Raw genomic sequence first — 25,560 nt, 5'->3', positions numbered from 1 at the left:
CCGGTGTTTAGCCCAAATGTATTTCTGTGCGCAATATTGCAATTGATGCTATGGAGGCTGGGTACAGGCTCAGCTGACAAACTCCACCTCCAATCCCAGAATACACTTTATGCTTATTTTAAAAATTTAGTCTGGTATTTATCACTGTAACTGTGTCATTGTAGATTTTTTTGTTTTGTTTTGCTTTGAATTTAGGACAATCGTTTGCCTTATTGTGCCCATCAAATGTATTATGACAGCTGGACTAAGAATATGCCAATTAAGAGTATCTTTGCAGATAACTTTCACAGAAGCTGTTAATTTCTTCCACATGACTGTATGATTAATCCCTCTTTTTAAATACTCAAGTTTTGATGAGTTCATAATTGGATTTATCACAAAGACAGATTTATAGCCCTGAAAGCTTAAGAGTAAATAATATTCATCAAAAACCCATCTACTGCATTTTAAGGAGGACACACTTAAACTTCACCTGGGTTTGAATGTCCTCTCATTCAATCCAGTGTCATGTCAGAATGAAGGTGTGATGTTTCTTTATAGGGTCACTATGGGCCTAATTTTCAATGGAGCACAGCACGCACTGAAGCGTCCATTGATTTCAGTGAGTGAGGCAGGACGCCTTAAATCCAGTTTCCTTAAGGGCACATGCTTCCTCCTGCTTCTGGACCCTGCTTTTCCTTTTAAAGGGGCCCACAGAGGGGAACAGATACACTGGGAGGTGTGCATGCATTCCAAGCCCTAGTGTTCCTTTATGGGCACCTTTAATTCTAAAAGTACTTTTCACACTGGCCCATGTGACTATGTATTCAAAATCCACACTTGATTTGCCCCTGTAGGTTCAGCAACCGTGTGGCCAAATCTTGCAACTGCATACACATATCGGCAATTACAGTCATTTGCCTGCATAATTACCAATGTGAGCATGCAGCGATCATAACTACATGTATAAATTAGGCCCATGGTTGCAAGTGAATTTTGCGCATGCAACTGCACCTCTTGTTCCCCTGAAAATTGTGCTTGTATATTGGGATCATTTTGCCCATCATTGAAAGGCAGCCATTTCTGGGGGTAAGAATGGTGACAACTCCCCTCCCTCCCCCCGAAATACTAGATGACACTTTAGGACAGTGAAACATTCCATATCTAATTAATATGTCAGGATCAGAGGATTAAAAATATCAGTCCTAAGAATTTCAATCACAGGGTTTGTTTTTTCTCCTTGAGGCTGGCATAAGGTTAATGGAAGCACATGGGGAAGAGGTGAGGTCATGGTGCATAACATGGTTTATTCAGATGACATTTACCTATATGCATCCAGCTGCCTTTAAGTTGTTTGCAAATTCAATATTCTATTATTATTATTTACTATTATTTTTAATGTATTATTTTCTCCCTGAGCCACAATTGTAACAGAACTGACAAAGAAATTAGGATCTTAACATATGCCATGTTTTCACTTGTAAGAGGACAGAAGATTCACTGGTGTGTTGCTTCCGCAGGATTATTTTGTTTTCCTTTGCAAGGAATATTAATCACCAGTAAATCCTCTTCCTCTAAAGCTCAGGAGGGATGGCCTGTATGTAATAATTTCACATTATTTCTTCTTCTCCCCCAGGGGTCGGCACTTCATAAAGTGACCTCCAGCTACTGTAGTTTATGAGCTTGAATAAATAAAACACTGTTGATTTAGCCAGTTGGGGTGTTTACTTTCAATAGCAACTGTTACTGACATAAGGCAGCAAAGCAAATGTTAAAGAAATACTCGCACTTGGCCTAAAGCAGCATGTCAACCTATTAAAGTCTGCACTATTTTTCTATTTTATTTGACTGTCTGCAAATCAAGATGTCATGGATCCTCAATGCCAAGAAATACAATACGCCCAGCAACATGAGAGAAAAAGGGAACTGCTGTCTGGGGGGGCTGTGGTGTGCCTCTGCAAGCCCCAGCCTCACAAAAGGGGAGGAGGGAGGGAAAGGGGGAAGCAAATCACTCCACATGCCACGCTTCAGACGTGCAGAGCACACGACAGGCAGAATGTGTGACAGGCAGGAAGGGAGGTAGCTCCTACATCTTTCTGGTAGTGCAGCATGCTTTCCTCATTCACATTCATAGATCCAAGGCCAGAAGGGGCCATTGGGATCATCTAGTCTGACCTCCTACATCACACAGGCCAGAGAACTGCCCCCAAACAATTCCTAGAGCAGATCTTTTTAAAAAGCATCCAACCTTGATGCCAGATAATGAGGAAAAGGGTGAGTCCATGCCTCCCTTAGCACTTTGGGGTGGCTAGCAATGCCAGAAGGATTTATGCTGGACTTAGGGTGCTTGAGGATTGGGATTGTGTCTGATCCCTGTGCAGGTGTGCATGGGTTCGGGGAAGCTCCTAGCACCTGCTCGCTTTTCCCTTCCTCCTCTGTCCAGCTGCACAGAGCCAGCTACCATCTGCTCCTCACAAGTTCCCTGCAGAAGAGCTGATGGTTCCTTGTATGAAGAAGTTGGAAGACAGCAAGTGGCTCAGAGACCTGATTGGAGACAATCAGCCCTTGAGATAAGCACCACTGTTGGCCCAATCCTGCCCAAAGGGAGTGTTGTTAATGGCTGTGTAGCAGGCAGCGGTGGGATCCAAGTGACAAACTCTAGTAACGGCCTTACAAGCATTATTTTAAAAAATCACTGACCCTTCCAGCTTCACCTGAGACCCGCCTCCCCCATCACCCCAAGAGGTGCCACTCTTCTCTTCCACTTTCACCCTGCAATGCGTCACTTTGGATAAGCAGATCTAGTCCTACTTTGGGGTCATGCTTCCTTCCATTGGCTGGGAGGGCTGCCAAGCATTGCTCTGTTTTCCCCTCATGCCGACAGGGGGATGACAATGACACAGCGATTTTTGAGGTTCCAAAGTTTGTTTTAGTCCAATGCACAACAGAAACACTCAGATGTTTTTGATTTGGGGAAAGCCAGGTGTGTGGGGGAGGGTGGTTTGGGAGCTAGGGCCCTGGCCTGGGATATGGGAGACCCAGAGAGTGTGAGAATCTCTCTCTCTTCCTCTCTAACTTTCCCAAGGAAAACTTCATTGAAACCAATACGTCTCAGGGAGACATTTCCACTTTGGTGAAACAACATATTTAGTTGAAATTTCATTTAGCCAAAGATCTTCTGACCAGCTCTCGTACTGACTCATTCTATGACTAAACTTCATTGAGTCCAACGCTTGCCTGAGTCCCCAGAGAGGAACTTCTTAGGCATTCTTTGTGTGTTTCTGTGTGTGCATGGTGCGTGTGAAAGGAGCAGTGGGGTGGAATGGGAGATGTGAAGAAAACCACTAAATTGATCTGCCTCTTGGGAGAAGTAGACTCGTGGGCTCACTGTGGGGAGCACCAATCCAGCCATCACATAATGAACAGATGCTCTGCTATGTACACAGAAATGGCTGGATCCTGTCCCCTTTTCTCAGGGGACGAGAGCATTTTCAAAAACTAAATAACCAGGATTAACATATATATATGCTACCTTCACTATGATGCTTTTACATCATCAGGAATTACTCACATTGATAGGAATGTTAAAAGGTAGGATTTGATCCTAAGTCTATTGAAATCAAGAAAGGGCTCCCATTGACTTTGTTTGGCTCTGGATCAGTGGCTTACTTCTATTCTATATTGACTCTTATGTTGCCCTCATCACTGTGTTATCTCGGCATCTTAATCTCCGGGGCCTGTTCCAGTCTAGTTGCAATAATTCCTCTAAGAGCTTTACCCTGACCTCCAAGAACACTTATGAAGAGAGAGTCCAAAGAACAGGGATGGACTCAGTTATGTACCCAAATTTCAAACTCCTGCAAAGTTCAGGTTGTTTGGTCCCAGAGTTTTGGTTTGACCTATTATCATAAGGTCAGCTGCAAAATTCTGATCTGGTGCTTGGTTTGCATTTTGATCCCTCTCCAACTCAAAGGTTAACGGTTTTTCAAATCAAGGTTGTTAGCTTGTGGTCATCCCTACCTGAAAGTTGAAAGGATCAGAGGCAGGATGTCTAATGAGGAAAGTCTGAAATGATGATCTATGCATGGCTCAAATCAAAGACAGTAGGATAGTACTGGAAAGGAATGGCTGAACCTTACAGGATTTAGAACAGAGGCTTAGTATGTAAAAGCATCCAAAAGCACCTGGAAGCTAAAAGTGCAAAAGCTTTAGATAAACAGTTCAGAAGCTCAAAAGAAGTTTGGCTGAGTTTTGGATGAAGGTTCAGATGTTCACTCTTATTTTACCTGACCTGGTTTGCCCAATCCGTAGGGCTTTGCAGGGAACCAAAAGTAAGAAGAGAGATTATTTGGATTGGTCAAAAGGGACAAGGAGGCAGCGATGAATGGAAGTAACGAGGACACTGAAAACTGAAAGCGAGATGGTTACGGGGAAACATTGCTACCACAGCTTCAGTCAAGGGCTGGCGCTGGATCTTGAAGGAGCTCCACCAAAGCACCATCACAAGTAGAGCTCACAAGAAAAAATGGACGCTTGAGGAATTACAGCCTGGATTCACATTGCAATTGTCCCCCCGTGCAAACTTCAGGCATCCCCTGGACATCTCCCCCTCCCCAACCCCCGCCTTCCCACCCGGTGTCTCAGCCAGCCAGAGTTCGCCTCAGCCAGCCTGAGATCACCTTTGCAGGCAGGCTTTCAATTCACTGATCCAAACAGAGTCCCCTGATTCCCAAGGCTCTTGACTCAGTTCAATGCCATATGGGGGAAGAGGAACACAGGAATAGATGACTGAGGGGATGCTTTCTGGTGCTAAAAATATCTGATCCTATAAAATTCAAACTAAAACCTGAGAGCAATAGGAACAATTCTTCCTTCTCTTCTTTTTAGAGTGAAACTTAATGAGCCAAAGTAAATATCTCTTTCCTCCTGTCAGACTGTGTTTATTAACCACAAGCTGCTCGCCTGAGGCAGGGTAGACGTTAGCAGAGCTCCTGAGCCCCATGCCTAATCGAAGCACAAATGTTCCGGAGGAGACTTCAATCCAACAATCACAGTCACAGAAGCACTCCAAGTCTTCTGGGATACATGCATGGGAAAGCTGCAGGAGAAAGGAGACAAAGGCTGGAGGCCGTGCTTAATTTGTGCCAGGGCTTGCCAGGGCTCAGCCCTGGCACCTCTAGCCCCAGCACCTGTGCCATGTCAGTTCTGAAAGTAAACTAATTGCTTGAGCCCCGGAACCTCTTTCATTACAAATTAAGCCCTGGCTGGAGGGAGATCTGGATTCTGGGATTTCCACAAGGAGACCAGGGATGGGAGGTAGTTTCAATAGAAAGGGTGGGATATTCTGTTTCCAGATAGGAGTGAAGGATGGTGAATGGCCTATGTGAAAATTGCATCTTTCATTAAATCAAATCAATCAATCAATAAAATAGCTATGTTTCTGGACCTCAGGGTTGCAGAGAAAAGCTTGAAAATATGACCTAAGTACACCAAAAAGGCTAAAAAGAAGTCAAAGAAAGAGAACCTAACATTGGTTTAAAAACAAATCAAACTTTGGGACCTGGCTGTGCTCAGTGCTTGGGGTTGTCAATACTACCCTGTGTCCCACACTATTAGCCTGCACAAGGCTAAACGGTCCCATGCTAGAACTATCTTGGAAAATGGTAGGGAAATGCAGTTCTGGGAGAGCAATATGGGATGAGAACAGTTTAGAAAGCATTTGTTGCCAGCACAATTGAAGCAGCAGTTTGCACAAGGCCTTTCAAACAGAAACAATGCACAATAAATAGAGGGCTTGTTCATGCCCTCCCCTTGCACATTACTGTTTAAATGAAACCCTTGGGGAGAAGGAGTAAACAGCATGGATGGTAACAAAGTGCGTTAAGAATGGTACTTTCTATACTGCAACCAGCTCATCAACCCAGCACGTGATTAATGACAGGAAAACCATGGCCTTGCTTCACTTCACTGCAAAGCAACTCTCTGGGTATGCACAGCATTTCCTTTTAATCCCTCATGGAGGAGATCTACCGAGATTAACCTTTGCTCAAAAGTTTATGGTCTGCATAATGCATTGGGTTGTTTGCTTACACTTGCAGCAGCACCCTGATGGCAGGCAGTAAACAGGAGTTTACTCTCACACCAGGACTTTCAGCCTGAAACTGCGGGTATGCATTGTCCCACTGTCTGCAGCTCACAGCTACCGGGCCGAATTCTGCCAGCAGGCACTGGGGTGAATATGGAATTGCTATTGCCTAGATTTACACAAAATGATGTTGAAAGAGGCAAACATTATCTCTGTTGCAATGAAATTTCCAATTCTAAATTTTGAAATTTACCTAGGGAGGTGGTGGAATCTCCTTCCTTAGAAGTTTTTAAGGTCAGGCTTGACAAAGCCCTGGCTGGGACGATTTAGTTGGGGATTGGTCCTGCTTTGAGCAGGGGGTTGGACTAGATGACCTCCTGAGGTCCCTTCCAACCCTGATATTCTATGATTCTATGAAAGGGAAAAATTTAAACAAATTTTTTTTTTAAACCCACAAAATTTCAAGGTATGTTTTTCTGATGCTAAATTGGACAATTTTCATGAAATAAAAAAAAGTTAAGTTTTTCAAATTTAATTGAGAAAATTTGCAATCATCTTAGCACTCATGCTCTATTAAAGGAGCAAATTAAACAATCTACCAATTGCCACTAGATCATTTATTACTGCTTTTAATCGCTATAAACTAAAGCTCCTCTAGCCTGTCACTGTAGTCTGATCAGCTGGGATTCACAGCTGAGGAAAAGCAATAAATGATTTGACAAGAAGATGACAACATTCTTTAAAATGACTAGCTCTTTCCATCATAGTTATTAGTGTGCCATATGTTATAAACTGAGAACATCTAAATTATGGGAAAATCTACTAGAAGAAAAGAAAAATAAAGGAAACTTGCAGGGAAATTGATTAAAAGTAAACAAAATCTTTGATCCAATTTAGTGGAACAAAATTAGAAAATCGGAACCATCTAAATTTCTCAGATGGACACTGTATTAAAGGAAGAGTTTTTTTTAAAACAAAGCAATCAACCAACCACCTTATAATATAAGAATAGGTTTTCAGAACTCTCTGTTATGTCAACTGCAACCATTGTAAAGAATTTATGAGGCCGGCATAACATCAGCTAACATAGACTACATAGGTTTCAGAGTAACAGCTGTGTTAGTCTGTATTCGCAAAAAGAAAAGGAGTACTTGTGGCACCTTAGAGACTAACCAATTTATTTGAGCATAAGTGAGCTGTAGCTCACGAAAGCTTATGCTCACATAAACTGGTTAGTCTCTAAGGTGCCACAAGTCCTCCTTTTCTTTCTATAGACTGCATAATAAAAGGGCTGCAAGATACTTCAAAAAAGACTAACAAGCATCTACTAGAACAGAAGCTGTGACACAGCTTGAATGGTATTCATGATTCTTGCATTCATTTCCCATGAGGGATTTTTTTTGTTTGAAAGAACCTTTGAGAAAGCAAAATGCCAATGTGTCTCAATGCCAGAAATGCTCATGGGGCTACCTGGAAATCCCTCCTTCTCTTTATAGAAGTTTGAGTCAAGGAGCAGAAACAAAACCATCTGACTCAGGTAGCCAATCACATACCAAGAGTAAACCTCAGCCGATAGTAAAAGATGCAGTGCAAGCAAACAAGCTGAAGTAATTTCACAGAAAGGGTTTGAATAATTCTGTAATATTGGACAAGCTTCTAAAGATTCAAAACTGTTCACGGATGAGTCACAAGGAGGAAAAAAGGAGGGAGGATAGATATATTCGCTGAATAAGCTATTCATGATGGAGAGTTTGCCAGGCTATAATAGCAGCTATGTATCCAGAAACATCATGCTGAACCTAACATAGACTCATATTTTGGCACTAAAGAAATTAGGGCTCAGATTTTCAGAACCAAAGACCAGATTGTTTCTTATGGGCGAGCAGTCTTCCACCTTTGTACCCCTGCACAGCAACAGGACAGTCACATCCAGGGCAACGCAAGGACTGCTTTTTCTGAGAGCCCCTGGGGTTAGGGTTGCCAGGCGTCCAGTTTTTGACGGGAACACTGGGTCGAAAAGGGACCCTGGTGGCTCCAGTCGGCACCGCCAACCAGGCTGTTAAAAGTCTGGTCAGCAGCGCAGCGGGGCCCTGGGCCTAAGGCAGGCTCAGCTCCGCGCAGTCCCTGTGGCCCCTAGGTGCATGGGTGGCCAGGGAGGCTCCGTGCGCTGCCTCCACCTGAGTGCCGGCTCTGCAGCTCCTGTTGGCCAGGAACCGTGACCAATGGGAGCTGCAGGAATGGTGCCTGTGGGTGTGAGGGCAGCGCACGGAGCTTCCCTAGCCACCCATGTGACTAGGGGCCGCAGGGACCTGGCTGCTGCTTCCTGGGAGCCGTGGTAAGCGCCGCCAGGACCCCGCACCACCGCCTGCACCCCAACCCCCTGCCCCAGTACGGAGTCCCCTCCCGCATCCAAACTCCCTCCCAGAACCTTCCTACCGCACCCCCACACCCCAACCCCCTGCCCCAGCCTTGAACCCCTTCCTGCACCCCAGACTCCTCATCCCTGGACCCATCCCAGAGCCCACACCCCGAGCCAGAGCTTTCACCCCCGACCCCCTACCACACACAGCCAAACCCCTGCCCCAGCCCGGTGAAAATGAATGAGGGTGGGGAAGAGCGAACGATGGAGGGAGGGGGGATGGAGCAAGTGGGGGGAGAGGCCTTGGAGAAGGGGCAGGGTAGGGGTGGGAAAGGGGCATTCGGTTTTGTGCGGTTACAAAGTTGGGAACCCTACCTGGGGTACAAGACACCCCTGTGCACCAGGCAGAATATGCTGCACCTCCTGAAATGTTGTGGTAGGTGACACACTCCCACTGTGTGTCCTACAGCCCACTGGGTTTGTTGGCTCTGCACCGCATGTATTGCTCACCTAGGCCCTAACTCAGCAAGGTACTTAAGCATGTGCCTAACTTTAAGGACATTGATTTATGTGCTTAAGTAACTTGTTAAATAATGGCCCTAATTTGTGCATTACCACAAGTACCTACGCAACGCACAGGTGACTGACCAGTGTGTGCAGGCACTGGGATTGTGCACACACAATCACAATAACTGCACAGGCATATCGCCTGTGCAAATGCGCTCATGTGCAGAGCAGTTTGGGGGCTGGGGGAACAACCAGGTGAACACACTGCTATTTGGATCCACTGGCTATAGATCTCTGCAGACATCTGGTACAGTTGTGGAGGCTAGTACAGCATCAGGGCTCCACAGCCTGGAGGGGAGGATTCCTACCAGCCCATGTAGAACCCCCACCAGTGCCAAGCCCAGGAGGGAGTGGATTCATCCACAATCAAATGTTAACGGTTGCTACAATTAACAGTGCAGTTTAAAATTCCTTTGCCTCATCGATTGCTTCAGAGTAAAAGCCACAGCCACAAAAGTCACTAGCTGCCGAATAATCTAGATGTCTAGTTACAGTTTACTCCTAATGATATTTTTAAAATCACTCCTGAATCTGAGGCTGAATCTGACATGAGTGAGGTGGAATAAGACCTCCCCATAAAAGGAAGATACTTCTACAATTCTGTGATTCACAATTTCTGCTTCGTTGCAGGAACTGTTCTGCTGACACCAAAGGGAGTTCTTAAGCAAGCTCAGCCTCTGTTGAGGTGGACAGTCCAGCATTCTGTTGGAAGCAACAGTAATCTCTGGGGAGCCACAACCGGCAGAGCTAATGACCAGTTCACTTGAAGCTGCTACGTAATGATGTTCCCCTTGGGGACATTTTAAACCGCTGCTGGATACGGTGGGTCTTACGGGAGGGTTTATCGTGGACCAGGACTCCCAAGTGACAAAAGGGAAAAAATAGCAGAATAGTGAAACCACATTAATACTAGAGGGGGGCGAGGGGGGTGGGGGAGGAATGAGGATCCGACCCAGTAAGTATCCTGGATTGTGGCATCCATGGTGACTCTACACTTTGTGATGCTAACCATGTGATTTGAACTAATCTGAGTCAAGGCTAGAAGGCGTTATGTTTCTATAAACTAGTCCAGAGGTGGGTAAACTATGGCCCGCAGGCCACATCCAGCCCACAGGACCATCCTGCCCAGCCCCTGAGCTCCTGGCCCGGGAGGCTGCCCCCCCTCCTCTGCAACCATGCCGCCATGTGGCACAATGCTCTGGGCAGCGGGGCTGCAGAGCCCAGCCTGACCCGGTCCTCTGTGCTGCGTGGTGCGGCGTGGCTGCCTGTCCTGGTGCAGCCACGCTGCCAGCCACTGGTGCTCCAGGCAGCACGGTAAGTGGGCAGGGAGCAAGGGGGGGTTGGAATAGAGGGCAGGGGAGTTTGGGAGGTGGTCAGGGGCGTGGATAGGGGGCGGGGCAGTCAGAGGGTGGGGAATGGGGGTTGAATGGAGGCAGGGGTCCCAGGGCAGCAGTCAGGAAGGAGAGGAGGGGTTGGATGGGGCGGCCGGGGTCGGTCAGGAAGCAGGGGAGGTGGATGGGGCAGGGGTCCCGGGGGGGGGGGAGCAGTCAGGAAGGAGAGGGGTGTTGAATGGGATGGTGGGGGACTGTTAGGGGCAGGGGGCAGTTAGGGGCAAGGTGTCCAGGGGTGGTCAGGGAGAAGGGGTGGTTGGATGGGACAGGGGTCCCGGGGGGCAGTCAGGAAGGAGGGGGGCTGGATGGGGTCACGGGGGGCAGTTAGGGGGGGAGGGTCCAGTGGCAGTCAGGGGACCGAGAGCGGGGGGATGGCAGGGTGGATAGGGCAGGAGGCCTGGGGGGCTGTCAGAGGGTGAGAAGCGGTGGGATCGGATAGGGGGTGGGAGCCGGGCCATGCCTGGCTGTTTGGGGAGGCACAGCCTCCCCTAACTGGCCCTCCATACAATTTCAGAAACCCAATGCGGCCCTCAGGCCAAAAAAGTGTGCCCGCCCCTGAACTAGCCTGTCTGAACACAGCTTTCTCCTTTATTGTGTGAACTAGGCTGAGGTTAGTAACTGGTGCTGCCATTTGTAAACACTGATAATTAAATACCGGACATTAGAAATGGAAAAGACTTATTACTCCTAATTATCTAGTCCATCCCATCAGACCAACCAAGATGGCTCCCTAAAATACATTACAGTGCTTTGTCCCAGCCAGGGTTATGTTTCCCAAGTGATGGGGCTTTCTCTTTTTTCCTTAGGGAAACAAATCCACTTTTTTCCAACGGGAACTTTAGTTACTTATAATAGGAACCTAAATTTTAATTGACTCAATTTAATTCCAGTAATCCTAGCAATAAACCACCTGGGCCAATCTCTGTCTTCTTGGAGTTTACATCCTTCAAATATTTGTATAAAGTTATCATGCCACCAGAGTAAATGTGTAGCCACGTTGAGCAGGCCAACATTTTCAAAATAGCACAGGTGCTATTGCAGCAATTCCCCAGGCAAATTAAACATGCATGTGCAAAATGGCGTATGCAAATAACCAGCTACCTGATTGACTCCTACAGTTCTGTTGACTGTGTGCACAAAGTCAATGCACAATTGCGGATGGTTTTAAAAAACTTCAGGCTGCATTCTTTTCAAAAGAAAGCATTGTTCTTTGGGTGGGAGCCCAGGAGCCTGAGTTCTCTTCTATGCTTAGACACTGACTCACTGTGTGACCTTGGGGCAAGTCACTTAACCACTCTGTGCTCATTTTACCTCTCAGTAAAGTGAATATAAGACTTACCCTACCTAGCTCACAATGGTCCATTGAAGCTTAAATAATTCTGAAAACTGCTTTGATACCATCTGTTAGTCTCTAAGGTGCCACAAGTACTCCTTTTCTTTTTGCGAATACAGACTAACACGGCTGCTACTCTTAAACCTTTGATACCATCGATTGCATTGATATCTGATCTCTTCAGATGAAAGTAACTAGGGAGATGTAAAGTTCCACTAACCTTCCCTCATAAACCAATCTTCCTTCCTCTAGCCCACTCTAGTCACTTTTGCTGCTCTTCTCCAAACAAGCTAATACCACGAGTAAATTTATATTTGTAACACTTGATTTCTTATCACAAAACTGCTTCTCCTCCCACACAACACTTACACTAATTGCTCTAAACAGAGCCTGCCTCTGAATTATAAAACACATGGTGGCCTCTTCAGTAACCTCCTTCACATGGCTTACTACAAAACACTCTTTGTTCATGGACATGAGTCATGCAGTGCAAGGAGTGAAAACTGTTCATGATGTATTTGTGAAATCCCCAAACAATCCAGAAAGCTCCCATTACCAACAAAAAGTATCACAGGATGCACACAGGCCAGATAAGTAGGTGGAGACCTTCCAGAAATGACTCTCATGATTAGGTGCACTTTATTAGAGACCTTTTCATGGCCTATGGTTTCTTAAAGTCCAAGCCTGTCAGGTGCTGAGTGTCCTCAACTCCCATGAAAACTAGTGGGAGATGTGGGCTTTTCAGCATCTTATAGGATCTGGTCCTTAAAGAATCAAACTCACACTCTTTCCTCTATCTCTATTATGTTCCCCATCACAGGAATACCAGAAAACCAGGGGCTTTTCATGGTTTGTTCTCGTGCGCTTCTGCTATGCCCGCAAGCTTTTAGATAAATTAAATAGCTATCAAAGATGAACCCAAGCTTCAAAATCCAGATTGCCATTGCACATCCTCCCCTTCAAAGCTCCCTCCCCCCCCCCAAAAAATAAAACAACTGTTCAGGGATTTTCAGTTCTGCAGATTGGGGTTAATCCATAACAGAAATAGAGATTAACCACAAAGTTGGGATCTGATCTAGATTCTGATTCCAAACATCCCAATGTCTGTGAACATTTGGATCCAGAGTTTTCCTTCCGGCATCTTTCTACTAAATACAAAAAATGTCTCTGGGGTAGATTAGGTAGGTATGTTAAACACACACACATACATACAGCCTCCATATGAGCACAGATGCAGAAAAGAGGATGACCTATCAGTCAGAAGGATCCAGAAACAAGGAGCTAATGTTAGGTTGGATTTTCAAAAATGCCTGATGGGAATTAGGCACCAAAGCACTTTTGAAAATCCTACTATAAAGCCTTTTCTACTCCCAAAGTTAAATGCTTCTCCCAGGGACACAAACCCTATAACCAAATTCTGCCATATGCTGACATTTGGAGCCTGTGTACATCTCTAGCTCCTGAACCTGCAACTCTGCATGCCTGGACAATCCTTGCTCACTGAGAAATCCTCGAATTTCAATGGAACTACATATATTGGTAAGGATAGCTTGCATGAATGAGAGCTGCGAGACCAGGAGTCAATCAGTGAGAAAGGCAGAGCATCTGCACTTCGCCAAACGATGTGCACAGTACATGGGATGTGCTAATTTCCCTTTACTGCATTCTGGCGTATAAGGACAATGATGTAAATTGACAAATGTAATGGGTAGTGGGCAACTTACAGCATTCGATGGGATTAGATGCCGCTTGCAAAGAGACTATTCTGCCACTGGATTCAGGGATGTGCACACGGAAGACAAGCCGCACCCTGGTGTTCTTCCTACCAATATCCGTCTCCCCCTTCCGCAGTTCGATGTCCGCGTTCCTCAGCTTCAAAATCCCTGCACAGTCAATGCTGACAAACAAACAGAAGACATGTTGTGTATGCGTATGTCAGTGTTTCTGCTCTCAAACATTTCAAAGACATCTGAAAGACAAAAGAGGGCTAAACCATTTTGCCTCAATGATTTTGAAGAAGCAAAGATAAGAGAAGCCCTGAATTCTCTTTCCATTTTTAATTTAGGTATTACAGTTAAAATGTCCAAGGGTTTTCAGCAACATGACTAGGCAGTTGTGCATCTAATTTGTGACTGCTACGTGTGTGCATATAGCTAGTTGCACATCTAAACTGTGCAATAAGTGATTAACATGGTACCAGTGCATGATGGGATTAACATGGTTCTCACCAGATGATGTACAGCTGACCCTGTGACCCCTAATCTACCCCACATATCATATGTCACTCACCACGCAGTACAATATTTACACATTTCCTCCAGTTCATACACTATTAGTTGCTGCAGGGTTTCTTTCATCCCTGAAACACCATCACAAATTCTCCAAGCCCAAGTCATTCACACTAAGAACATTTGTACCACTCTGGCATCGTAAAAGGGGCCTTAGGTTGTACAAATTATATTCACACCTAAAAATCTAGAATCTATCTCCAACACAGGAAGTTGATTTATTTAAGTGATTCCTCTCTAAACAACACACGCAAATTAATTCTGCCTTATCTCACATAGTAATAAGAGATTTGCTGCAATAGCATCCTTACGTTGCTCTCATGTTGTTTTTGGGCTCGAGGGGGATCTCTAGAACTTTGGTGTTGCCTATGATTTTCTCATAGCTGGTGGTGGTAACAGTTTTGCCCGTAATGCGATGGACTTGATAGAAAGCATGAGGTTTAAGTATCCGTTCATCTGCTGTCCCAATGAAGATCTGAAGACCCAGGGGTTTGTTCTCCATGTAACCATGAAGCTGTCAAGAAATCAAATCTATTAGCACATATTGTACTCCCAGTGCCCTCAATCATGTAGAAATTGAGACATATGCACAACACTAAAACCAGTTCATCTCAACTCATGTAAATGGGATTCTTTTCCCATAGCAGTACCTTCTGGAGCCCTTGGTATACATGGAATACATCTAAGAAAAGATGAATGATTAATTATACTTTGATGTTCAGTGGAGATTAGAAACCATATTGCCTCAATGTTGTTTTTGATTGCAGTCTTTAAAAAAATCTGGGAAGTAACAGCGGAAGCTCTTGGCTGCTTGACTCAATCAGCCATTTTTGAAGCAGACAGACAGGAGGAGGGGATGCTGCTATTTTGCTCAGACTGGGTTTTGGAGCAAAGACCATCTTTTTGTTCTGTGTTTGTACAACACTAGCACAATGGGATCCTGGGCCATGGCTTGGGCTCCTAGGTGCTACATCCAGACAGATAATGAAATAATAAGAACAATAATAAATGAACACAGGTTTTTGAAGTACATTTGCTAAGAGATGAGCAAAACAGGGCTAGAATTTCTCTCTAGGCCAGAGACCAGGGAATATATATCTTTGTTTATTAACTTAAAAAATTATTAATCAAACCATTTGAAATTTCTCACATCACTGAAAATTAAAAACAGACATATCTACCACATAGCCAGGGATCTAGCTGAAAGGGAACTTTATGGCCTGAGGCATGCTAGATTTGTTTTCAATTACTCTGTCCGCATACGAAACCTTGATGAAGCCATACAAAGCAAACAGCACTGGAAGATCAGAGAACAAAACCATTAAGCTAATAGCATTCATGGCCAAAATCTTTTTTCTTCTTTTCACCAGGCAGCAGGAGGTATCTTTGCATAGAGTGATTAATTCACCCCCCTGGAAAGAGACCACATGCGGCATCAATGCATTGCTGGCAACCTTCCCCTGGTATGGTAAATGTAAAGTAACACTCACAGTCCTCTGCTACATTATGCAAAAAGAAAAGGAGTACTTGTGGCACCTTAGAGACTAACCAATTTATTTGAGCATGAGCTTTCGTGAGCTATGCTCAAATAAATTGGTTAGTCTCTAAGGTGCCACAAGTACTCCTTTTCTTTTTGCGAATACAGACTAACACGGCTGTTACTCTGAAACCTGCTACATTATGATTCACATAGCACATATTTGCCATCCACATGAAGACAGGATCCTTGTCCCAGAGATCTTACAACCTAAGGTCCCAATCTTGCAACCTTTACTCACACGAATGGTCCCACTGAAGTCAATGAAACTTAAGTCTCAGATAGTAAGGATCACTTGTGTGAGTAAAAGAGTTACTGGATCAGGCCCAGACACAGTTTGATGCAATACACTGACAACAGTTCAGATGTAAAAGGCCTGGTGACACTGCTAATGGAGAGATCAGCCTAGGGTGATTTGTGGAAGAGGCGGATTTGTAGGAGTGATGTGAAGGAGCAGAGAGATAATATTCCAAGCTCGGGGGTGGAATGAAGGATTGTGCCTCATCAAGAATGTGCGAAAGATGAAGGCTGCAATTAGGAGATTTAGCAATGTATGGACAGAAAAGGGGCATGAAGATTAAATGAGGACACAGATGGAATTGGCAATTCCATAGCGCAACCTGGACCAGACTTGCATTTATGGATCACTCCCCAGCTATCTGAGCAAGGAGGTTTAGGGTTGTACTGGAATTGCACTTAAATGTACTGAATTCAAAACCCAAGGTTTCTTAGGCTATGTACACATTACATCTTACGCTGGTATAAGTTGTGTCACTGAAGAGGGTGAATAAGCCACCCCCTGAATGACGTAAATTACACTGACTTAAGGGCCACTGTGGGCAGTGCTATGTTGGTGAGAGAACTTCTCCCACCGACATAGCTCCTGTCGCTCGTGGGGCTGGAGCAAGTAAGGAGACAGGAGAGCTCTCTCCTGTCAACTTAGAGCATCTGCACTAGCTACGCTACAGCAGCACAACTGTAAGTTCGGTAGTGTAGCCCTAGCCTGAGACTTCTTGGCCAAAGAACCATATAGTAAAGGGAGGAGGATATGAGGAAGGGGAGATTCTTCTTCGAACGATGGTCCTGATTGTATTCCACTGAGGGGTTATACGCATGCAAAGATGGGGAAGTGGAGATTACTTTTTAAGTACTCTCAGCATAGGATGGGAGTCATGAAGTCCAGAGATCTAATTTCAACTCTGCCACTGACTTGCTGCCTGGCCCTGGGTATATCACATAACCTCTCTGTGCTTCATTTTCTCTTCTGTAAAATGGGCAAAATAATACTAAACCTACCACTTTGGCTTTTTGAGGATTAACAAATTAGCACTCTGTGCAGCACTTTGTAGAGAGAAACTAGTGAACAAGAATAAACCAGTAAATTGAGGCTTTATTTTAAAGGTATCTTTCCTCAAAGATTGAACTATAAGGAAATTTTAGTCTTAATCAGTATTCACCTAAGCTACCCAACCCAGCCAGCTACTAGGTACTTCAATACAATTAAGGAACAAGAGTCTGGTTTTCTTCCAGGATAGTACTAACCCCTATACTGTATAGATACAGTAAACAGGAGGGGATCATTGGGAGATCAGCCCTTCAAAACCAGCTCTTCTCTAACTCAGGAAGACAACAGAGTTTTCATCATGATTACCTACATGCTACGCTGCCACAGTCTCAGAGGAGGGCCTGGTGCTGCATTCTACTCAGGTGAAAGGGGAGTTTTGTTTGAGTAACGAATATGGGATCATCTCCCAAGGCCAAGGCGTTACCCCAGCTTCATTTTTACTATTCTTTCAACAAAGTAGAAAATACAAATCTGGATTTCAGGATAGAGACTGAAAGCTGAGAATGATTTATGACTAGAAAACCCTGACAGGGGATATTTTGGGGGGTATTATAAGGTGAGCTATTCACAGTAAAACTCCCCAAACTATATACAGATTGGGCTGGAGAAAAACCAACTCCTTTGAGTCACATTTGCCACAAGGGAAAAGAGAAGCCAGACATTATGTGTACCTTTCCATACGCTATTTTGGGATTTTAAGATCCTATTTCTTTTAGTTTAAAAGTTTTTTTTTTAAATAAAAACAACTTTGCTGTTGCATAACTCTTATAATATTAACATAGTCAGACATGGGCTGGTCTGTGACCTGAGGAAATGCAAGGCACTTTGGCAGATAAACAAATAACATCATTCAGAAAATAAGGAGACTTTTCTTGTTTGGTTTGCTACAGCAATTGGGCTTTATAAACAAAATGGAAATGTGTGGCATGATTTGACTCACCGCTTCCTAAACAAGGTTCATTCATGTATTCTACATTGCATTTCTGTATCAATATCAGTTAAAAATGATGTCTAAGTTTGAGTGCATTATGATTTTTAGAAGTGCACACCTATCATTTTAAATGCAAAAACTCTCTATGCATTTGCACGTACATTACCACTGTTGTATGTATGTGTAGTAGAAGTCCAATGAGCCATTTGGCAACACAATTACCACACAAAATTGCAGTAACTGTGACCACAAATTAGGCAAGCAAATGAACATGAAATTTTACTTGTGCAGCTCTAAACAAATGGGCCAGTACATCCTACAAATGGATGTAAACACAGATCCAAAAGTCCTCAGACCTTTCAAAGGGAATTTGAAATTCAAATCTAGACCCCGATCTGCATTGGCCCTTGTCCCAATATTTGGCTGAACCAAAATCCCAGTCTGAATACCCTTCAACTTTGGAGGTTTTGAAAATCCAAACTCATCTCTAAAGTGTTATCCAGTGCACTCAGAATAAAGCCCATCACTCAAGACTGAAGGGGTGAATCCTTTAACATTGCTCAGTTACTGCAACTGAAAACTGCAAAATAAACTTATCGTGTACATCAGTGATAGAGGTGTAAATTCCCTAGAGTCTTCCAAGTGTGCTCACATATCCATATTACACACACATGTATTTCTGTCTATAGGGAATTTAGTTGGACCCTCTTTAAAATATATTTACTGACTTAAGTTTACATTGACCACCATACAGCTTATAAACAGCAGAGATTTACCCCTTCAAAGACACCACTCATATTATATTTGTTGTGAGATGTGAATTATAGCCCCTTTGTACAAATGGGAAACCTGATGATTTAAGTGATTTGCTTACAGTCACACAGTGAATTAGTAACGGAGGTGGGGTAAGAATATCAAGAGCTCCTAGCTCCCATGGCTATGCACAGTGCAGTAGATCACACTAAAAGAATTCGAAACTAATCTGGTATTCCAAGAATGAAGTTGTAACAATTTCTGACACCATTCCACTCTCCTTGGCTTGCACTATTTATATGGCAGTATTTGTTGATGTTTTTGTCTTTTTTAATTTGTAGACTTTTAGGGCCAAATTTGTCATGGGCTTCTGTTTTGGGCACCTGCACATTAGAAAATTACACACCTGGCTGCCTGTTGAGCGAAGGCAAATTGTGATGAGTTTTGCACTAAGAAAAATGGAGACACCTGCAAATCTTGTAGGCACCTTTTGGGAGGCCCACAGAAAATCTGGCCCTGTGTAGTAGAAGTGCAAGTTGCATGACAGAGTGAATGTCATGGGCAATTTTTGTTTCCCCTTCATCCCAGCAGAGCTTCTCCTAGTCTGGATTTGCAGGTCTTTCTCCCCTCTGGGGGGATAAAGCTGCATCTTTAAAGTTGATTACATACATCTTCCTGCCTAGACAATGCAAGCAACTGCCAGAAAGAAAGTATAAAATAAGCAAATGAATTCACAGGCCCTACTCATTTTGTTTGCTTGAAACGAATCAGCACTCTTGCTTATTTCAGTTCACCACAACCTGAGGGCTGGTCTGTTAATTGTTGCATATTACTTGCCATCTCCCTGTGGAAGTCATTTCAGCTTCCCTCTGAATGAGATGTGTGTGTGCAGTCAACTTTTGAAATAAAGCACTGGTGATTCAGAGAGACGTTCATCAGCCTCTGGTAAAAAATGAGAAAACAGACCTGTGCTGGTTACATTCAATTAGAAGTAAATACAAAGCAGCGTGAGAAATCGCTTCCGCCTACTGCTTCCCTTTTCCTGCTGTACATGAAAAGATAAGAAAACACTTAGAAGCTTTCTCCTAAGTTTACAAGGAGTGGCATAGGATTTCAGCTTCCAGCTCCCTCTAGCTCAAATTGGAGCTGCATGCCTGCTAAATTCCCTACTCCCCTTTAGACATGGAGAGGGGTTTCCACATGAAACCAATGGCTCTCATCATTTTTAACATTATGAACTATTTCCCAATCCAAATTCTTCATCTTCCCTGTGTCTATTAAAATACTCAGCTACATGAAAAGTAACATTAGGACACTACTGAGGAGACAGGGTGAAGATATACTTGTTTAGCTACCTCCTGCTTGCTTCACATTTTCCATCTTGGCTGTTGAATTCATCTCCTGTGAGGAAGAATTTTACATTTGGTGTCTAATCACCTACTAATCATTAATTCTCTTAGACTGCAGTGTTTCCAAGGATGCCTAGAGACCTTTATTCACAAATGTTCCAACCTGAACTGAAAGCCTCATTTTCTTGTCCCATGGATACCAGGGTATCCATAGCTGTCACTAAGCACAAAGGCCTCAGCCAGCCACTGTACCATATAACAGTCGGCATGCTTGTTTTAGTTAAAGCAATAAAGGGGAAACTTGTCACATGTTTTCGTTCAATGTAATGTAGTCAGGACGTTCCAAGAGAACACGAGCCAGAGGAACTCTCTTCCCTAGTTCTTTTTGCTACTTACAGAAGCAGCCTAAAAAGGCCTCAGACAATTATCATTTGAACATCTGATTCTGCTAAATGGTGAATTTTTATTATGCTCGTATTTTATGTTTTTTATTTTGATGATATTTTATTAACATTCCAGGGACCTGAATCTCATTTACTCTAATGTCCCCCTAATGAGATTCAGGCCCCAAGTGTTTGGGATTTCTGTTCCCTAAAGAGACAGAACTGGGTTAGGCGAGAGCTTTTAGAAGGGGAGGCAGGAGCGAGTCACGGTTACAGCAAGTGATAGAGCATGAGACCTATAGGTTCTCGTCTTGACTCTTTTGGCGCTGACTTACTCTGAGACCTTGGGCAAGGCCCTATGTCTTTCTGTGCCTCCATTTCCTCTCCATTGTGTACATAAACTATCTTGAGACAGTGGTTTCAAGGTATGTTGAACACCTCTAAAGAATGGTGCTATAGAAGCACAGTGTACATTATTATTAACTACATACTGAAATGTGGCACCAATGCACTTCTGTGTAGTTATATTTCACACCTACATGTGGCCATTGGTACTGTTTCGGAGGGAAAAAATGCTTTTTGCTGTTGCTAGCATGTGATTCTCTCCTTTTTCAAGCACTGGTGAAGTTAAAACATAATCTTCTCAAGCAGATCATATAGTGTTTGGTTACCATTGAACAAAACAAACAAGACAGATAACTGTAGGAGTTGATCAACACAAATGGACTTTTTAAAGGGAAAGTTACTGAGGAACAGACTAAAATGGAACAGGGTAGATGATTCCTATATAAAGAGCCATGTGTAGCAGCTGGTTATGGGTTTGCAGGTGTATTAATAGGTGATATATATGGGTATTGTTTTACAGTGATGGATAAGATTTATTATACTTGTGTGGAAATGTGAATTTACTTAATGTTAAGAAGGATAAACTGAATAGTTTAAGGCAGTGGTTCCCAAACTTGTTCCGCCGCTTATGCAGGGAAAGCCCCTGGTGGGCCGGGTTGGTTTGTTTACCTGCTGTGTCTGTAGGTTCGATCAAGAGCGGCTCTCAGTGGCCACGGTTCGCTGCTTCAGGCCAAGGGGGGCTGCTGGAAGCAGCAGCCAGTACATCCCTCTGCCCGCGCCGCTTCCAGCAGCTCCCCATTGGCCTGGAGCAGAGAACTGTGGCCACTGGGAGCCGCGATCGGCCGAACCTGTGGACGCGGCAGATAAACAAACCGGCCCGGCCCACCAGGGGCTTTCCCTGAACAAGCAGCGGAACAAGTTTGGGAACCACTGATTTACGGGATTCTATTTTCTGTTCATGTATGTTAATGACAAAAATAAAAAGTTTAAACAACAACATATGCATCCTCTATGTCTCAAGTAAAACACAAAGGGTCTAATTCACCACTGGAGAGAAAAACACAGTAAGCAGGTATAAATATACAGCACATGAAAAGATGGGAGTTGCCTTACCAAGTGGGGGGTCAGTGCTAATGAGGCCAATTCAATTCGTGTGGATGTGGCCCACTCCCAACAGAATATCTGTTGGTATTCACCCCTTCTTGTCTACTGTTGGGAATGGGCCACATCCACCTTAACTGAATTGGCCTCGTTAGCACTGACCCCCCCACTTGGTACGGCAACTCCCATCTTTTCATGTGCTGTATATTTATACCTGCTTACTGTGTTTTTCACTCCATGCATCTGACGAAGTGGGTTATAGCCCACGAAAGCTTATGCCCAAATAAATTTGTTAGTCTCTAAAGTGCCACAAGGATTCCTCGTTGTTTTTAATGATGCTTCAGATTCCAAATCCAATATACATTCTCCAAAATAGTTACTTCGTTTATAACCGTTTATACAGCCCCCAGAGACTCTGCTGTGTAATTTAGACATAGCACAGTGAGCGAGAGTAACAAACAGAGTGGAAATGGGGTGAGGAAGGATGTAAGTTGCAGTGATAAAATCTCAGAGTTACTCAGCTTTGCTACATGCACATCACAGTAATTCAGTTACATTTGACACCCCCCCCCAAAAAAAATTAACACATGCATTGCAGGTGACAGAAGCAGCAGGGGGCTTCATGAAATGGGGACCGAGATTTCTTGGAAAAGTGTGATGAAACGCTTATGCCACTAAGTTGACTAATAATGCGAGAAACTCAGCAAAAACTCCACTGTGCAGCCCTCCATTCCCTACCTCCCTGTGGTTTCACTCAGTACCTGCTAGCAAAACACAGTAGCATTGCTGAGCCCTCAAGCCATCTATTCCATAGTCGTTTGGGTGAGCACTGTCTGACTTTCAAAAGGGCCCAGACACCTAGTGCCTATTCATTTCAATAAGATTTAGGCACTAAAGACACTTAATCTGTCTGTTTCCCATCTGTTAAATGGAATAATAGTATTTCCCAATGAAGTGAGGTGCTCAGATACTACATTAATAAATACACATAATTACCCAACACAGATGGGTTTTAAAACTAGAAGGGACCACTATGATCATCTGGCTTGACCTTCTGCATAAACTGGAGCAAAGAACCTAATTCAGTCATTTCTATTCAAAACCATCATTTTTGCTTGAGCTAAAGCTTATCAATTAAAATGTTATCCAGTCTCAATGTAAAGCCTTCAAGTGATGGAGCATCCATGTCTCCAGGGGAATTGTTCCAGTGGTTAATTACCCTCACAGTTATTAAAAGAAGCACAGATTGCTGGATAAGCCTGCACGTCTCCTCTTCCTTCAATTTTGCCTTATTATCAGGGGTTATACCTGACATTCCCTATTAACCAGTCTGGTTTCAGATGTCCATATAAACCAGCTGCAGGTTCCTCTAGGTTTACAGGAACTACATTTCATTTATCTAGTAATTTCATTTTCTCTTTAGCTCCAGTGAACCTTTAGTCTGTTACTTCCTCAAAGTAGGGAAATGTTAAGTGTTTGGCAAACTTCTAAAGATACAGCACTGTGTAACTGTAAGGACAATTGACTGATCTGCCCTAATATTTGGCAAGGTTCTTTTAAAGAGAATTTTTCAAATTAGCCAAAAATATAGGCCCCTGTTTGCAGAACTGCGTAGCTATCACTGCAATTTGCACACATAATTGAGGTAGATCTACCCACAAAACTATCCGTTTAGTGTCTACCTGGTCATTTACATGCACAATTATCACAGTTGCACAAACTACCCTAGTAATTTTGCACTTAGATTAGGCATGAAATGTATGTTCAGTTTGACATGTGCTGTTCTGAATATCTGGGTCATAATCTTTACAAGAAAGTCTGAGAAGAGGATCGGAGTGTGAACAAGGTTATTGCTTGCTAGGAAGGGGAAGTAGGTGGGTTGGACACAGCAGGAGTCTGCTTCACTGAGTTCAGCACAGTCTGTACAGACAAAATGCTAAGCAAGGAGCAAACACACAAAACTTGATTCTGGAACCCGTGCGACATTTCAACCAGTACCACGCTGGAGCTACAGCACTGCAGCTTCGCTGCTGGAATGCTTCAGTGTAGACACCACCTATGCTGAGAGGAGGGCTTCTCCCAAGAAGAGGCAGTAGGTAGGTCAATGGAAGAATTCTTCCGCTGACCTAGCACTGTCTATACTGGGGGTTAAGGTTGATATAACCGCATTGCTCAGGAATGTGGGTTTTTCACACCCCTGAGAAATGTAACCATCCTGATGAAAGTTCTTAGTGTAGACGAGGCCTTAGTGGTACTTAGCCAACTAGTCTCATTTAAATCAATATAAAAGAAGTAAGAGAGCTCTCCTGACAACAAAATAAAACCACCCCTAATGAGGGGCGGTAGTTTCGTCACCAGGAGAGCATCTCCCACCGACAAAACGCTGTCATTAAAACAAAAAAGCTTTTTGTCGTTAAAACTTTTGTCGTTTTTTCACACCCCGAGCAGCAAAAATTTTAACCACGAAAGTGCAGTGTAGACATAGCCTTAGTCCCACTCAGTGTGTGTTTGGGTTGCAGTATCAAGCCCATAATCTCGTGTTACGTTTGCATTTGATGGTCTGGTTTTACTAATAACCCTAAAAGTACTAGCTGAACATTAAACGTTACATATATGTAAAAGTCAGAGCCCTACAGGGAAGTCTGAGCTAGAAAACAATGTCCTCTTTGACTTGAAACCACAAGAGAACACCCACAGAAGAATGCTTGATTCAAAGAGGAAAGCAAAAAGTAAGTCTGTTATTATAAAACAAACTCCTCTGTGTTTCATTAATAGCTGGAAAGTTGTAGCTTCTTTGACTTAATTAAAAAAGCAAGAGTCACAATGATCACTAAAGAGTTAAGAACAGGGGATAGGAGAAAGGAAAATTTGGTGAGCCTGGTTGATTGAATGAGTCCCTTTTAAACGTCACTTCTCTCTCTTTGAATACAGGAGAAGATCTCCACATCAGCATGCAGCACACTACAGACTAGCCGAGGTAATGTTAAATATTGCATGTCTCTCATGCCGTTCATCTCAGGATCTGATACTTTGCAGACATTAAGGCCTGGTCTACACTTGAAAGTTGTACCAGTATGTTGGTTAGGGGTGTGATTTTTTACCACTATCACTATACCGGTACAAGCCTAGTGTGGAAGCAGTTATACTAGTATAAAGGTGCCTTATAGCTTATACCTTTCCTGTATGGCAATAGTTACACCTTAAAGAAGCACCTTTATGATATAACTGCATCCGTACTGGGGTGGGTGGGGGTGGGCTACTGTTTTAGATACACTAGTACAAATTTCTACGACCGAAAAGGCCTCATCCTCATGGCATTCAAGCAAAGTAGGTCGTATTATTATAGTCATTGTATGGATGGGTGTAAACTGAGGCCCAGAGTGGTGAAGTCATTTGCCTGAGGACACACAGGCCTGGTCTACACTGCAGGGGGAATCGATCTAAGATACACAACTTCAGCTACGAGAATAGCGTAGCTGAAGTTGACGTATCTGAGATCGACTTAGAATCGCTTACTTCACGTCTTCGCGGCGCAGGATCGACGGCCGCCGCTCCCCCATCGACTCCGCTTCCGCCTCTCGCCGTGGTGGAGTTCCGGAGTCGACGGCAGAACGATCGGGGATCAATTTATCGCGTCTACACTAGGCACGATAAATTGATCCCCGATAGATCAATCACTATCCGCCGATCTGGCGGGTAGTGTAGACATGGCCACAGTGAGTCCGTGGCAGATCCAGGAAGAGAACACAGGCCTCCTGCCTATCTCCCAGTAATTTGCTGTAAGCCCTGGTATTTTCAAAGGTCCCTAAATTAC

The 25,560-nt window shown here is 43.8% G+C and overlaps 1 protein-coding gene across 5 annotated transcripts in view; it reads right to left on the bottom strand.

Moving 5' to 3' along the window:
• Positions 1 to 25,560, bottom strand: part of NFATC2 (nuclear factor of activated T cells 2) — a 135,299-nt gene that overhangs the window by 71,553 nt on the left and 38,186 nt on the right. For all 5 annotated transcript variants that reach the window (XM_073309388.2, XM_073309384.2, XM_073309385.2 and 2 more), the window contains exons 4-5: positions 14,314 to 14,516; positions 13,439 to 13,611 (exon numbers count right to left, since the gene is read on the bottom strand). In XM_073309388.2, coding sequence (XP_073165489.1) covers positions 13,439 to 13,611; positions 14,314 to 14,516 — 376 coding nt within the window. The remainder of the gene's footprint in view (positions 1 to 13,438; positions 13,612 to 14,313; positions 14,517 to 25,560) is intronic.

The sequence above is a fragment of the Lepidochelys kempii genome, chromosome 13 (genome assembly GCF_965140285.1).
Source record: "Lepidochelys kempii isolate rLepKem1 chromosome 13, rLepKem1.hap1, whole genome shotgun sequence".
Lineage (NCBI taxonomy): Eukaryota > Metazoa > Chordata > Testudines > Cheloniidae > Lepidochelys > Lepidochelys kempii.
This window is presented reverse-complemented; position numbering and strand designations above follow the sequence as displayed.